This window comes from Chelmon rostratus, chromosome 1 (genome assembly GCF_017976325.1).
Source record: "Chelmon rostratus isolate fCheRos1 chromosome 1, fCheRos1.pri, whole genome shotgun sequence".
NCBI classification, from domain to species: Eukaryota; Metazoa; Chordata; class Actinopteri; order Chaetodontiformes; family Chaetodontidae; genus Chelmon; species Chelmon rostratus.
The window spans coordinates 23,665,410-23,681,593 of record NC_055658.1 but is presented as its reverse complement, the minus strand read 5'-3'; the positions used below and the strand labels follow the sequence as shown (position 1 = coordinate 23,681,593).

Here is a 16,184-nt window from a genome sequence, read left to right as displayed (position 1 = left end):
GACTAATCCCTCACTCATAATGCTCACTCTCAACTACTACTGACTTCATCTATTGCAAGGAAGCCCCCAGCATATCATTTATTTGTAGTTTATTAGGTTGAATTAAGACTAAATCAAGTTCTTAATTTAAAATCTTGCAACCTTTGTCTTTTCCTTTGTGTTCATGCAGATGGTGAATTGTACACTGGGACTGTCAGCAACTTCCAAGGGAATGAACCAGTCATTTACAAGAGTTTGGGTCAGGGAACTGCTCTGAAGACAGAAAACTCTTTAAAATGGCTGCAAGGTAAACCCCATTTACCCCATCAGATTGGCAGACTTGCTCCCCCCACCACACACATCTCCCATCATGTACCCAGCAGAGCAGATAAGCTCAAAAAAGTAGCGATCATTAGCGAGGCACGGCCACCAGTGCATGCAGGCCGAGAGCGAGGACGAGCTCTGTTAGATCGCGGGGGCCCGGTCCTATCAGTCGGCGCACCTGCACTTCAAAACATATCTCTGCTGTGTGATCTCTGACTTCTTTCCAAATTTACGCTGGAACAAAAGTGATGAAACAGCCGAGAAAATAGTTCCATGGCGTGGATGATAAAGGTGTAACAAACTTCTATTTTTAACAGATCCCGTCTTTGTCGGGTCGGCTTACATCGAGGAGAGTCAGCCAATAGGCAACCCTGTGGGAGACGACGACAAGATTTACTTCTTCTTTAGCGAGGCGGGAAAAGAATTTGACTTCTTTGACAACACCATTGTGTCGAGGATCGCTCGCGTGTGCAAGGTAAGACACCTGGGGTTGGGGTGAGGTCATCACCTAAGACAGCCGTGCAACAACAAGATGCACAGCGCGGTTCTCCAGCTTCCTCTTGATAATCCTTGATAATCCTGATGCCATGACGTTCCCGCGCCAAAGCACGCATGCTCACATTGGACTGTACGTCATGCCCGTGCAGACGCAGTGGAAATGTGTCACTGGTGCATTAAAGCTTTTTTATGTTTCATTGTGCAAACATGTTTGCAACAGATTTGGTTTCCCCATGCCTGAATCATCCTCTCCTCCTTACCACGCCGCCCTCCCTCCCTTTTCTCTGCAATGTCATCTCCCCCTCTCCTTCCATCTCCCTCACAATGTCAGCTGCACTCGTCCATCCCTCCAGCTCTTTGCCTTTCTCCGCCAGCGCTTTGAGCTTTGCAGGCATTATTAGTATTCAAGGGTGCTTCGCAGCAATATGAGATTCTTTTTCCACTCTACTGTATGGCCTGTTTTTGTTGCAGGCAAAGCATGCAGCAACTGCAGAATTCACTGGCGTCGTTGAAGGCGTCGACGTCATTCCCCTCCTCCCTCCGCCAGAGTTTAGTTTGGTCGATCACCCTGAATAATCAACAACAGACTTTATCCCTTTTCACCTGTCATCAGATCAATTAAATGGCTATGAAGCTGCCTGATAAACATGCACTCAGCATCCCTCCCTGACTGATGCCTCTTGTTCATGGAGGCAGTAATGTGAGTAATCGTGGGGACAGCATGTAATCTTAAGTGACAGCTTAATGACTTAGTCCTGCTAGGCTCTGGCACTCGGTGCTGCGACACCTCTCGAAGCCGGCGGAGCACCTCCTGGGTTCTATATATGGAAATCATTGACAGAAAGGCCCCCAGACTGTGGCAACTTGCTGCAGATGAACTGTGCAGTAGAGACAGAAGAATGGCTTTCTCTGCTCTGTAAAGCGCCTTTATTTCACTGGAATGCAGCAGCCCTCTTTTTTCAGACAGACATCTTTTCAGATGCTGTTCTGTGGCACTACAGTAGTGATGCAGGTGGTTTATTGTCCAGTGCACTGGAGAAATGTTCAAGAACGTTAACAAATCAGTGCATTGAGATGATGCATAGGAATTCCACACATTCTCCAGTTTCTACTAAAAGCAATGCTTCTAACTAACTAAACTAATTGTGGTCAGACTTCAGGTAGACAAATTCATCTGTTGCTCCAAGCTGTCTGGTTGTGGACTGTCTTAATTAGGACTACTTTTCCATGAATTCCCTCCGTGAGGACTTTTTTAGATTTCAAAATCTGACCGAGCAACCACGTCAAACTGCTCAGCCGCCTTCACTCCAGCAGAAAACTTTTGCCTTCTGCAGAAATTCATCATTTACAGGAAAGTTTTACTGTGAACATTCAGTACAAATATACAGGTGCCACTGATCGTTGCCTGGGAAACATTGCTATTATTACGCATTCATGTGGTGTATGTGTGTGGTGACTGAGCTCCAACTTGCAGAATTTACAGAAATTTTTGACGTCCTTTATGCAAAAACACAACAAAAGTTAATGTTCGGTTAAAGGTAAGAAAGTTTCTATTAATTAAATGTTAAAACACATCTCCTTTGTAGCGTTTGTGTTGTTTCCACATCACGACTTATAAGCTTGTGAATGCACAGAAGTCAGTTGAACGACTGCCCAGCTGGGGAATACATCCAAGGAGTATGTGAACGCGCAGTCTGTTCAGAGTTAGCCCAGGCGGGTAAGAGTGGCTAACTTTTAAGGCTTAAAATAAGTCAGCCTTTATTTTTCCCTATCATTTATTATTTTATTGCTGTTTGCTAAGTACCCATGGATGTACAGACAACAATCACTGGATTACTTCGGATGAAGAAAACTTCTGATAATCTAATAAATAAATTTGATAATTCTCAAGCAAGTTCTGGAGTTAGAAGGAGCATCTTTTTGTGATCTGTACACGGATTTGTGGATGTTTATGTGCGACGGACATCAGAGGTAGTGAAACATGCTTATTATGTCTGTGTGTTTAGATTGAAGTGAGTTGTGACTCAGAGGAGGACCACACGATTTGCGCCTTTATTGCCTCGCGAGCTGTGTGTCACTGCTGCTTCTGCTGACTGTGTTAGTGAGGGGGCCGAATCAGCAGGCCAAACCACAATTAGTAACTTCCTGTCGTGTCCAGCACACCAGCATACACCTGTCTCGCTTTACCTCACGTGAGTTCCTCCCCCCCAGCAACTCTCCCACACCCTCACAGTTGGAAAGCCTCCTCAGTTCTCAGAGTAAGACCAGTATAACACTACAGACCAGTCCCTGAATTGCTGCAGGCTAGCATCCTTAACTACTACCAAATTCACCTTTTGTTTCTCACATCTGAGCACACACCCTGTACACTCCTTCACTGAGCAGAAAGTGCTGGACTCAGATCAGTTAGGTAACAGGGAGGTATGAAGGCCGCTCCCTGTTAGCAGACTCAGTAACTATAACACACTTTTTTGCAGACTGACAGAGAGCATGCACTGTTTTTTTTCCCCCCCGTGCACCAGGCCGAGGCCAGATATGTTTAAATGTGGTTCTGTTTTAATACCTGAAACATTTTGCATGTGTTGGCAGACATGTTTGCTGCCTTATAAAGAGGACATGTTTCTGGTTAGGAAAGATAAATCAAAGCCTCTTCAGCTTTTTCACAGTGTTCCTAACTACTGTTTTACTTGGGTTTGCCAAGTTATTCTGCTTCCGAGTTGTTTTTCCTCCCCCCTCTTTCCTATCTGCCCCCCTCCCTTCTTCCACTCCCTCTTTCGGTTGTTTATTCAGGTGTGCACACTGAGGGACGGAGGAAAGCAGGCACATTCTGAACATTGTGTGGCACCACTTTCTTTACTTCTTGTTCGTCTGCTTCTCAGGTCGACAAACGTGAGGAATCTGAAACGTGAAGTTCGGATCAAACGTGAGAGCGTCGTAAAACAGCACATATGAGGGAGTGTGTTTCTGGAGGGCAGCTATCGGGGGGAGGTGTGTGTGTGGGGGGGGGGGGGGGATTGGGTGCACACAGTGGAGCACAGCAACAACGGCGGTGGACAGCTGAGAGAGCAGGAATGTGGTCTCCTCATTATGTGGACAGGCTACTACCACAGGCTAGTAATTGGCTCCCTGGGCTTGCATCAGCCCCGCGAGCTTTCACCTCACCGTTCAACAACATGAGTGTTTGTGTGTAGCACAAACAGGGGGGGGCAGAGGTAGTTATAGTTTTGCATTTTATTATCTCCTCAAGGCTGATTCACTCCGTGTGCTGTTATGTAGGAGTTGCTCTGGGTTTTGGAGGCCCTGCTGACGGGATAGTTTGGATCTGAGTCAAGGAAACTGTCTTGAGACTGGGCGAGACCACTTGTTTTGCTATTCTTCCTCCTCTCCTCCTCCTCCTCCTGCTCATCCTTTTCCAGCTTGCTAGCTGTATTTGGGAGGAGTTTTCTGTTGGTTTGTGTTTACAAGCTCTTTGATAATTGCTGGTCCCAGCAAAGTCGTCTGATAACTGTTTATGTGAATATTCTGTGACAGCTTAAAAGGAGAGTGAGTCTCCGCTGGATCTTGGAGGAGATGTGAGGCGGGAAACACTGATGTTGATTTCAAAGCTGTAATTAATAACTAACCATTGTTTGTTTTCCATTTCACCATCCCCTCTCCTTCAAACAACAACTCATAGCTGATGCTCAGGCATCTTTTATGACATTTTATTGTCAAAATATCATTTGCAATTCAGTATAAACGCACATATGCTGCACAGGAAAGGATGTAAGTAGTTGGAGTTGGATCAGAACATTAAAGTCCTGTTTGGTTGGGACTGTTTGTCCAGTTTATTTCCCTGAAACAGAGGTCATGGCTATCACAATAACTACTCTCTGATTCCTTTTTTTGACCTCAGCAGCACCTTCTAAAGTACAGTCAAGGAAATGCAGCTTTAATAAGGCACAAGGACTCAGAGCACTGCAGGTCTCTTTGGACCTGCACAGCTACCAACTTGAGGTGCCCCCCCCAGTCAAAATGTGTTGTGCTTATTGTTACTTCTGTAGGATGTTTGAGCTTCACCCTGCAGAACGGTATCTGTGCAGAGTTTCATACCACAGGACGTGTATGCATGAGCCTGATTTTTGTGACATTGCAGCTAGTTTGAAAGCCAGTCATGGTTCAATCTGTTAATTACAGAAATGTGATATGGACATGTGAAGTGCACATACACTGAGGACGGAGCGGTGGAGTAGGAGACATCTTGTGCCAAGCGGTTTAACCTTTCAAAATGAAACATATTTGCATCTTAATTGATTCTAATGTTATTATGAATTAAGAATTCATTTTTAAAGAATTAGCAGAACCATATCAGACTCAAGTGATTATCAGCAGAGTATTTTTAAGTGGCTTGATGTCTGGAGGGGATCTTTAAGTTAATATAAATAGCCCAGGTCTGAATTGGTTGCAGTGTGATTAGCTTGTGGCGAGCTTTCCATTGTAGCACGTATAAAATGGAAAACCTAAATTATAACCACAGCACTAAGCTGCCTGTTCTTACTGAGTTGGGTGTGTTTTTCTGCTTGTTTGTTTGATTTTTGACCACAATGTGTTCATCTCCAACGAAAAGAAAATATTTTTCCAAATGTTGCCTTTCTGCATTTTATTTGTATTTTTTTGGGACATTGTGCTGCCCTGGTGATCGCTGATGTCAGCCAGGTGGGGTCTCCACTCCATCATCAGGGACCACGTACGTCACCCTAACCGAGAAGACATATGCTCAGCAGGAGCACTTGGCATGGACAGATTTGTTGCTCACATCTGCTCTAATGACATTTAGCTGCAGTAGCAAGAGAAATTGGGACTGACTTGAAAGTCTTCATCGGCCATGTGTTGTATCTGGTGTTCTGTTCTTTTTGAGGGATAACTGGAAACATGTCTTATTATGTCAAGGACCCGTTGCACAACTCTAGATGGTGTAACAATGGGGCTATTTGGTGAAAAAACATTATCCCTTTACCTTACCCTGACTTGGAAGATATGAATCAGAGGCCAACTTCAGTCTTGTAAAAAGAACAAAAATTAAGGAATGCCATCCTTCCTTTGGCAACACTGCGAGGGTGGCACACTCCAGTCATACACGTAGGACAATCGTAGCTTGACTTCCTCCCTACAGAGCCTGCTGTCACGCTGCAGAGTTTTTCCAACATGTCCTCCAAGCTCTGCTTATGTGTCACCAAGTATTTGTTGTTGCAACTGCGCGATTTGTACTCTGTGTCAAAGCGTGGGTCGTGTGTCCGCCAAACATCCACTGGTGCCAGCCAGGCGCCCAGTGACACATCTGTGAAGTCTTCTGTAACATACACTAACTTACAGACATGAACTGTTTGCAGGGCGATAAAGGCGGCGAGCGGGTGCTGCAGAAGAAATGGACCACCTTCCTGAAGGCCCAGCTCCTGTGTTCCCTCCCCGATGATGGCTTCCCCTTTAACATCATCCAGGACATGTTTGTCCTGAAGCCCATGGGAGACAGCTGGGAGAGCACCGTCTTCTATGGCGTCTTCACCTCCCAGTGGTAAGAGACGACTGGAAGAGTCACACGCAGGCAATTTAATGAATTAAATTTATGTTCCAGTTTATGTTTATGCACAGTCACACACACTTGAATTTACACGGCTCACATACACCATCTTCAGCCAGTATTTATTTAACATCTCCACTCAGACCTGGCAAGTTGCCTTTTCCTACTTGGCTCCTCTGAATTTGGAGCAGCTGTAATGAGCTTAAACACTAACACAAGCTCATGCAACCCCGATGCCTAATTAATGTATCAACCAAATAAAGGTTTTTATATGGAAATCGTTCAAGCGCCCACTCTACAACTGTTCTCCAGTGAGAAGTTGCTGCTCCAGTTTCTTGAATAAAATGACGACAACTGCAGAAAGGCTGGACTGAGTGAAAAATGGTAACGTGCTATAAACGGGTGCCGTCGTGAGACTTAAATCTTTAAATGGCTCCATTTTCACACGGCAAAAGAAGTACGGAGTCTTCAAACAGGGAACAGATATCGACTTCTTATGTGTTTTGCAGGTATAAAGGAGCGTCGGGCAGCTCAGCGGTGTGCGCTTTCACCATGGCGCAGGTGGAAAGAGCCTTCAGCGGGCGCTACCGAGAGGTCAACAGGGAGACGCAGCAGTGGTACACCTACAACCACCCAGTGCCTGAACCACGGCCCGGGGCGGTGAGTGGCTCAGGCAATATCCTGTGATGAAACAATACAGTTCAGCTTCATCTGGATCAGTCTCTGCATCTGCATCAAGTTCACATGGTTTTTAAAATCCCAAATATCTATATTTATTATTATTTTTACACTTAAAATTGTTTATTACAGTCTCCAGCCAAACATATCCAGCTGTACCTGTAGACTGATCGGGCTGAAGTGAGCTTGATGTATCGCAGAGGGTCTCCTTTTCTTTTCTAATGCAGAATCCAAAAGTACTCTCTGGCTGATATTTTGCACAGGAGGAGCAAAACAAATGCTTAAAAACAGCCAATCCAGTGGTTTATATGTAGTCACTGTGTTTCCAGTGATGCCTCACACTAAGCATTCATCGCCCTCCATGCATTCTTATCATATGTTTGTATTTCCAGGACCACTACCGTAAGCAGAGATTCATTTTTCATGTCAAATTTACTCCCGCACAGTGCGTGACCAACCATGCCAGGCAAATGGGTATCCAGTCGTCCTTGCACATGCCTGATAAAGTGCTCAATTTTGTCAAGGACCATTTCCTGATGGACAGCGTGATCCGCAGCGCTCCGCTGCTGCTGAAACGCAGCGTGCGCTACACGCAGATCGCCGTGCACAAGATCCAAGGCATGGAGAGGGCTTACGACGTGCTCTTCATTGGAACAGGTGCAGCTCATTACTCTACAACAGCAACTTATTTTGTGTGTATTTTCATAGTTTACATATAGTTTTGTTTGTTTGATGTGTCACTTCCACTCATCCTCTGTGTCTTCCAGATGATGGAAAGCTCCATAAGGCCATCAATGCCAATGATAAGATGCACATCATAGAGGAGATGATTCTGTTTCCTGAGCCTCAGCCTGTGCAACACATCGAGCTGGATCCTCAGAGGGTAAATCACAACTCTGTCATCTTTAATACGCATCTGTGATGATTATTGTCATACTGGTTTGTCAGTTTATATTTCATGTTTGCTCATTTCACACTCATTTTCAAGTCATAAAAATGTGGAAGAGCTAGATTTACCAGAGCACAAACTGGTTACAGTTATTTTCTTTCCGCAGTGGCCATTCCATTGAGTTTTCCTGTAAGTTATAGCACCGTCTGGAACAGAGTTTATGATCCTCTCTGGCATTTTACCCGAAGCTAAATTTCATTACCTTTCTCTCTTTATTACATAATGGCCTCTCCCGGGGCCAAAGCAGCCAAACAGCAATCTTATCTAAGATTATGTAATTCTAACTCCAAGATACTTCTGTGAGTATATTCTGAGCTCCAAATAGGGATATGAAAGACAGACAGACTCCACATGATGTCTATCTAATATACTGGTAGATAAGACGGACTAAATATAGACTGTGCTTTTGGGAACACGGGGATGTGCTGTACGTCAGGATCAACGTCACATATTGGTGTTTCTGCACAGTGACCCGTGCTGTCTGAAAAGTGTTGAAAATGCTGAAGAATAGATAAAAAATGGAGGTGATGCTATGTGGCAGATACCAGAGAACAGCTGGTCAGAGTTAGCCCTTTGTTTAGGTTGTGTTCTTCTGTGTATCTCAAGAAATTGCTTCAGCGAGGTTCCCTCTCTGAAGTCTGTAAGCAAAAGCAGAAGTTCTGCTCGGCCCTGCATTCACCTTTTATTGCGAAAGTTGTATCACACGCGGTTTGTCTCCTCCGCAGGGTTTGCTGTTTGTGTCGTCCAACTCCGGGCTGGTGGAGGTTCCTGTGGCCAACTGCTCCAACTACCTGAGCTGCGGAGAGTGCGTGCTGTCCAGAGACCCCTACTGCGCCTGGACCGGGCGGCTGTGTCGGGACGTCAGGATGGCTCCACCTGACAGGTGAGAGATTACATACACACGGAATTTCTCTTTCAGAGACATCAGACAAGGGAATATTACAGCCTGTGGGAGGTGTTAGAAAACCTGCTTTTGCACCAAAACATGCCCATATAGAACTAAAATCTTAAAACCCTCTCTGTAACTTGGCAAGCCGTGTTGATGAGGATATGGTGAACAGAATTTAGATTTTGCATTTTTCAGGTCAAATCCAGGTTTTGTCCTCCATGTAGAGAGGAAGATGATCTGAACATGATTCATTTGTTAGTACCCAGAGAAAAGAGTCCTCTTAACGAGCTCGTGCATGCCGCTTCAATCTGTTTGTACGAGTGGTTTTTGCATGTGACCCGAAGTGCTTACTCAATGAAAAACATGCCAGGTTGGGAAATCGTGTTACCTCACCTTGTTTAACCATAATAACCTTTCATGAATGTGTGTTTTCTGTGTTAGATGTGAACACGCATCCAAACAAACACATGAAATAAACATGCAGAAGCTCATAGTTATGTGCTTGAAGAAGTAGCTTTTAAAAGTGCATTGTTTTGTTCGTCATACCAGTGAAGCTACCGTGTACTCAGGGTTTAAATGACAGGCTTGCTGGCTGAAATGGGTGCATGCACGGTGCCTGTCATTACAGCTGCTGACCCTCACCCTGTTGTTTTTGTTTGGTATGTTTGGTTTCAGTCACTGGCAGCAGGATGTCGAGGAGGCCGATACTTCAGCCATTTGTAACAGGACGTTTCCCAGCACCAGGTCGGCCAGACCAGCATCTTCACGTGAGTGTGTTCCCTGTGTGTAGCGCTCTTTGATTAAAGTGTCAACCCAACAACATGCAGTTCTGTGTGCAAGGAGCTATTTAGTACTTAACACAGCCAGGAACCGGTTAGCTTAGCATAAAGACAGGAAGCAGGGGCAAACGGCTAGCCTGCCTCTCTTTTATCCCATATGCAGTCAGTCAAATATTAATTGAATGAAACTTAAAGTGTTTTGAAGCAGTATTGTTCATGTTTTTTGTTTTTATACCCAGGTGGCTCCCATTGCCAGCTCATTACAATCCCAGCCAACACCTTCAGGGTCCTGCCCTGTAAGCTGCGCTCCAACCTGGCACAGAGGAGGTGGCGCTACAGTGACAGCGCCAGCCAGTTCCTCTACGCCACTCCTGAGGGAAACCTGGTGGTTGTGGCTCAGGCCGACAGGATTGAGACCTACGAGTGCTGGTCCGAGGAGGAGGGTTTCCGCCAGTTGTTGGCCAACTACTGCGTGAGGGCAGAGCCCCGCCAGGAAAGCACCACTCTGATTGGTCACTCACGCACACCGCACATTGAGCAAGAGGAGACCATCATCTTGCCCGGCGAATCCCGTTCTGAGCAGGTCCACATGAAGACGTACTGGAACGAACTGATTGTGGTGTGCGCCCTGCTGACCTTCTCGCTGGTGGTGTTCTCCTTGTTCGTCATCTACAGGAACCGAGATCATATGAAGTCCATGCTGAAGCAGGGCGAGTGTCCCAACATGCAGCAGAAGAAGCCGAGGATAGTGGGAAAGCCTGCAGAGAGCTTACCCCTGAATGGTAACACCATCCCGGTTTCCACTTCTGATCACAAGGGCTACCAGACGTTAAATGACAACTACATCTGCAGCACGCCCACCCACGAGTCCTCGCCAGACAACAGCAAGAGCTTCTCCGAGTCGTCCGACAGGCGGCCGCTTAACTTGAAGGAGAGCCACGTGGAATACTCCCCAACCTGCCCTCGGCCCAGAGTGAGGCTAGGCTCGGAGATCAAAGACTCTATTGTATGAGAGCACAGTATCCGGTACAAAGATGCCACCCTGTATCCCCATGAAGGATACAGGCCACCGAGCGAAGGAGAGGAGACCTTGACATCCTTCTACATCACAGCACATCTTTTATTTTAGTCATCGTTGTTCTGTGATCAGTGCGGAGGTCATTTAGTTTAACCATTTCCACTCCAAAGCCAGAGCTTGGTCCGGTTCGCTGCCCATGGGCAGCAAGAGGGAGCGGCGGTCACAAACCGTGGCAGCTGCTAAGAAAAGTTACACCACAGTCTTTGTTTGAGTCATTCTCGTGGCCACTAACAGCCACTAATGTGTGTGAGTGTAGAGCTGGGCAATATGAGGAAGAAAGTAAAATATACATATACAGAAGATCTTCTTACAATATCAGTATTTATCACAGATTCTCTTTAGGTATGCAAGATCCAACATCAGATTGTCTTTCTGATCTTCATCACACGATATAATAAAAAAAACAACAACAACAAATATTAAGTATTGATATGTTGCCCAACCCTATTTGAGTATGTGTAGTCTTGCACATTGTTTGCAGAAGATGGCTGTATTGTCACGACTGTATGAGGATAAAGATGTTGAAAGAGGAGTCAGACCAGGAGAATAAGCCACACCTTGGTTAAAATGGAGCCCTCTTAACGAACGACAGTTAAAAAGACTGCAACTTTAAGAAAGGTGTTCTGAAATTCTGCTTCAGGGCCTAAAGACTGGCATTTACCTCCCGAACGTACGATGTTGTTCAAAGAAGGTCTTGTTTCATTCACGACTCACTGCGCCGTGGACAATTTAGGCAACCCATTGCTCTGCATCTCTGTGCACCTGAGGCAGCCCTGTTCTTCAGCATTGACCTGCAGGCACCATGGTGGGCTCATAAACTGACACAGGTACCCTGGCAAATATGGAGAAGAGACCTGCCTTTGTTAAGTCAGTCATAGCGGACGTTACAAACACAGAGAGCCAAGACAAAAGGGCGACGACCACACCTCTATCATGTTCAGGGCGGCACCGAAATCATCACGTGCACTGTGCCAAAAAACAGAACTCTCTTGATTGTCTTCTCTAAATGCAATAGTGCCATCCTGTTATGACCACTTCCATGCTTTGTGTTGGCATTGATCACTGTCGAAGAGCACATGGTGATGGAACCAGAGTTGGGTTTCACTAAACGTAAAGCGGCACTAATGATAAACAAATGTGAAGTGCGAGGTTGGAAGTTTCTCCAAGACTGTTAGCTCATAACGAGCCTTTCGGACCGCGTCGGGCAAAATAGTTGACTTTCATGTAAAATCTGACCTGGGGCCAAAGGATGTGGCGTGGAGATTTCTCCATGTGAAAACTTGTCTTGTGGTTGTGAGAAAAATATTCCTTCAGCTGCCCTTAAAGGAGTTACAAAATATGCCTTCTTAATATACACTGAAACATACAGATACAGCTAGTTGATGAGCGCTAACAATACAAACTTCTTTTAAGTGCTAATAAGCCCACTCAAAATGGAAAAAGTCAAAGAACAACTAACAACTGTCGCTGCAGTGGAGAGATGATATTTCGAGGTTTCTGTCCAGACTGCAGCTGCACCATGTAGTGATGTAGCTGCACAGAACGCTGTATCAGCTCAGTGGATCCTCCCCCACCAGGTCACATTTCTTACATGCATGGCATTCACCACAGTCAGATGTCAAAGCGACGTTAATGTGAAAGCACAAGTAATCAGGGTCTTGAATACTTACAGGTTTGCACATGTCAGTACAATTGGAGCGAATTCTAAGAAATGCAACTACTGAGGGACGGAAGATGTGGCTGCTACGGAAAACGATTCTTAGAAATCAGTTATTACAGGGACCAGCGCAGCCATCACGGACACTCTTGCACCCACATTGCATAGACTTTTGAGACTTAACAAGCAGAATTTTCCAAAGATGTAGGAAGCTGGTAGTGTTGTGTAAATCTGAATGAGGAACATTTACACGGCCATAGGGACAATATGGCACCACATGTCTTAGCGTACATCACCAGTTCACTGTATTGATCAAGTAAGCCTACAGTATATATTCCAGTACCATACAGAAGAAACATTTTGCTATTTCCAACACTGAGCAGATGTCAAAATGCTATGTAACTGCTACAAGGTGACAAAGTAATTGCACAGCATACTGCGCAACAGTGGTCAGTGTTTCCTCCTTCCTTTCGTTTTTGTTGTGTATATACAGTGTCTGTGCTTAATATTGTGCGTTTTTAAGGGACCTTGTGCAAGATGTGTTGTAGAGATAGTCTTAAAACTAGAGAGTGAACACTGCTGATATTTTGTTTTCATAGCGCTTTACTGCCTACTTCAGCAAACATTTCAACTCTTGCACAGAATTCTGCACATTTCTCACCGTGCTGTTAGCTCAGCACCTGGGCTGGTTTTTCACCAAGCATGTCAAAGTGGGAGAAGCGTCCTTTTATTTTCATGCCGTACTGAATTAAAAGGGTCGTTTCATATTAGAGGAGATGGGCTCATTCACTTTCAGGGTGAGAGTTGGATGAGAAGAACGATGCCACTCACGTCTGCACGCTGAATATGAAACTACAACCAGCAGCCGTTAGCGTAGCTTAGCGTGAAGACTAGAAACAAGCGGAAACCTGCTAGCCTGGATCTGGCCAAAGGTAACAAAGCCCATAACCCATGCAGTAACACCCTGGAGTCTCATTGTTGCCTTGAGGTTGCTATGGAACCAGAAAGGAGACAACAGGATGTCACTGCTCCAGGCCCAGAAACACAATGTCACACATAACCTTCATAAAACTGCAATGTTTCGTTTTTACACTTTGGTTTTTGCCCTGTTTTTTTCCTTTTAAAGAGATAAAGACAATATTTTCATTAGTGAGGCTCAGAGTGGTTTTGGTCCCTTTGGACAGAAACAGGCTAGCTATTTAGCTGTATTTATGCTCAGCCAAGCTAACAGGCTAGTGGCTGTAGCTTCACATTTACAATACAGGCATGAGAGTGGTGTCAAACTTCTCATCTAACTCTTGGCAAGAAAACAAGTAAGTCTATTTCCCAAAAGGCCTACCTATTCCTTTTTAATCTTGTTTACTTACTGACAAAATAAATCTAACCAACAGATGCATAACACGAATAAATCCGATTTGAAAAGCCTTGTTTGTCCCCAGAGCTAAGGCAGATTTTCTGAGCGATAAAACGCCTCTCTGGTGGCTGCATACCCTGCTTTGAGATGCTTGGAGGATAACCTCACAGCGTATTTTCAAAATGCCTTTTTAGATATCAAGCTGTTCTGCCTTTAGCCATGTGCCACATTGTACTCCACCCAGCAGTGACCTCACCAACAGAGACGTGGTGAATGGCGTGATTGTAGCCCCCCCGTGGGCACACTGAACTCCACAACACGGGTCAACAGTAGATTTACAGATTCACCTCAACCATTAACTTTACCTGCAAACAATAAGACTGGGAGCTGCTCAAAATCTCGTACCATTCTGCAGTCTTGGCTTGTGTCAAAAGTGATACTGTGCACATTGGAGACATCTTCCTGAACAGGTCAATATTTAATAATAATAATACGTCCTAATCTCATATAGAACAGCTGAAGTTACAATGACCTTAATAGTTAATAATGCCTAAAAGGTCAATATTGTGTCATAAATGCATATTTATTAACAACGCGCTTTTCATTAAAAAAGCAAACACTACCATGGTGATTGATGCTTCATTTTGAGTGGCTCCTCAGTAACGCAACATACCGCACTGGACATGAATGTAAACAACTCTCACATTTTGTAGAACAACTACAGCAGTCTATTTTCCTACAACGGCTTAAGTAGGCAATCCATTGCGCCATCCTTTCAGGGTTTTGTTTGAACGGTCATCCAACGAAGAAACAGCACAATAGAGGAAGTGAATCGTTTGTGCTGCACGGTGTAGTACCGCAGTAAGATGCAAGCACAGCTTCAAATCCTCCATATCGGCTCCACCGTGAGACACAGCAACAGCTTTGCCTCAGCATACTCAACACCGTAAGCTTAGTTGACTGAATAACTATTAGACAAATGTGGTCTTGCCTGCATGATTTCTTTTTTTTATTTGTTGTGTAAAAATAACATTGTGAACTGTATTTTTTGTATCATTGAGATTGTGACTGTTGTTTTTATTATATTGTACATAAAAGCACTTTATTTTAATTTTTTAAGATAAATGAATAAAATACATGTTTTGACATATGGATGTGGGAGTCCATTTAAAGCAGGAAATAGCTGTTTAGTCCTGGACATTTGCATAGAGGGCATGTTCAAGAGAGGAAGAAGGTGAAAATGGCCCACTTCAATACTACATTTGTATTGAATTTGAATGTGAAAGCTGGCGCATAAACAGTTGCATAAGGATGAAATGTAAGTGGCATCAATCTTTGGATGAGAACTTGCTTTTTAAAACAAACATCGCTTGATATGTTCTGGATGAATATCAGATTCCTTCCAGGTGTGAACGCCCCAATGGCCTTCAAGACAACCTCTGTCTTCTTTAGAGTGTTGTCATCAAACTGAATAATCCTCAATAATTATACGCATTTGAGCAGTTAATTCAATCAATCAATTAATTAATCACAGCATTTAAAATCCAACTAATTTAGTAATTAAGTACATTTACATTTAAATGATGGTATTTGTAAAACTTAGTAAAAGAAAAAACTAATTGTTTAATTAGGTAATTAATTGCATTTCACTGTAGCAGACTGGCATCTTCATTCATGTTTCGCCATCACTGGCTCGCTGTTGAGCTGCTGGGCGACCAGCTGACTTGTAATGTTTGACCCTGTTCGTGCAGCTGCACACAGCGATCATCGTCACTGCTGCTCTGCTGATAGGCTCCTGCCAACGCTGTGTGCTGCCAACGCCCAGCCTCCTCCTAGATTGTTGATTTGACTATGAGTATAAGTTCATGTTTGTGTGTATTAGTGTGTATTCTTCCTCACAACACTGAACATGACGGCTATGAGAAAGGCTTCAGGTTCCTCACACCCGGTTAAAGTATCTTCATTGTGCTGCACGCCAACATGGCTGCACACAGTTTCAGAGGGCAGCCCTGTCATAAACGTCAGCTTTGTGAATCAATACAAACAGTTATTTTTGAACACTGTGAAGCTGCCACCCAGTGCTGAATGATGTTCACTCAGCAGGGACAGAGAGGTGATGACACAGGGGCTCTGTTTCATTATGGTCCGGCACAGGTCAAGACTGGGTTTGGTTTTTTTTTCCTACTTGGCTCCCTGTTGTGGACTGTGAATGCTGCACGAGCTCATCATCAAGTACAAAATGATTCTTTCCTGTGGAGCACTGTCACCTCAAACCAGACTTCTTGCGTCAAATCCACATCATAATTAATGGAATATCAGGGTCCTGGCTGTAAAAGAGGTGACTTTATAGAAATCTATAGTCTTCTTCTCAAAGCCTGGGAGCACAAGGCGCTCATCAGTACATCTTTACATACAGTCGTTCTGGATAATTCAAGCACATTC

At 44.5% G+C, this 16,184-nt stretch overlaps 1 protein-coding gene across 1 annotated transcript in view; it reads left to right on the top strand.

The window, feature by feature from the left end:
• Nucleotides 1-14,888, top strand: part of LOC121609701 (semaphorin-4B-like) — a 45,921-nt gene extending 31,033 nt beyond the window's left edge. The window contains exons 7-15 of the mRNA XM_041941396.1: nucleotides 170-286; nucleotides 621-778; nucleotides 6,171-6,352; nucleotides 6,868-7,018; nucleotides 7,483-7,693; nucleotides 7,804-7,919; nucleotides 8,711-8,868; nucleotides 9,550-9,641; nucleotides 9,893-14,888. Of these exons, the coding sequence (XP_041797330.1) occupies nucleotides 170-286; nucleotides 621-778; nucleotides 6,171-6,352; nucleotides 6,868-7,018; nucleotides 7,483-7,693; nucleotides 7,804-7,919; nucleotides 8,711-8,868; nucleotides 9,550-9,641; nucleotides 9,893-10,665 (1,958 nt within the window). The 3' untranslated portion in view covers nucleotides 10,666-14,888. The remainder of the gene's footprint in view (nucleotides 1-169; nucleotides 287-620; nucleotides 779-6,170; nucleotides 6,353-6,867; nucleotides 7,019-7,482; nucleotides 7,694-7,803; nucleotides 7,920-8,710; nucleotides 8,869-9,549; nucleotides 9,642-9,892) is intronic.
• Nucleotides 14,889-16,184: the final 1,296 nt, after the last annotated feature.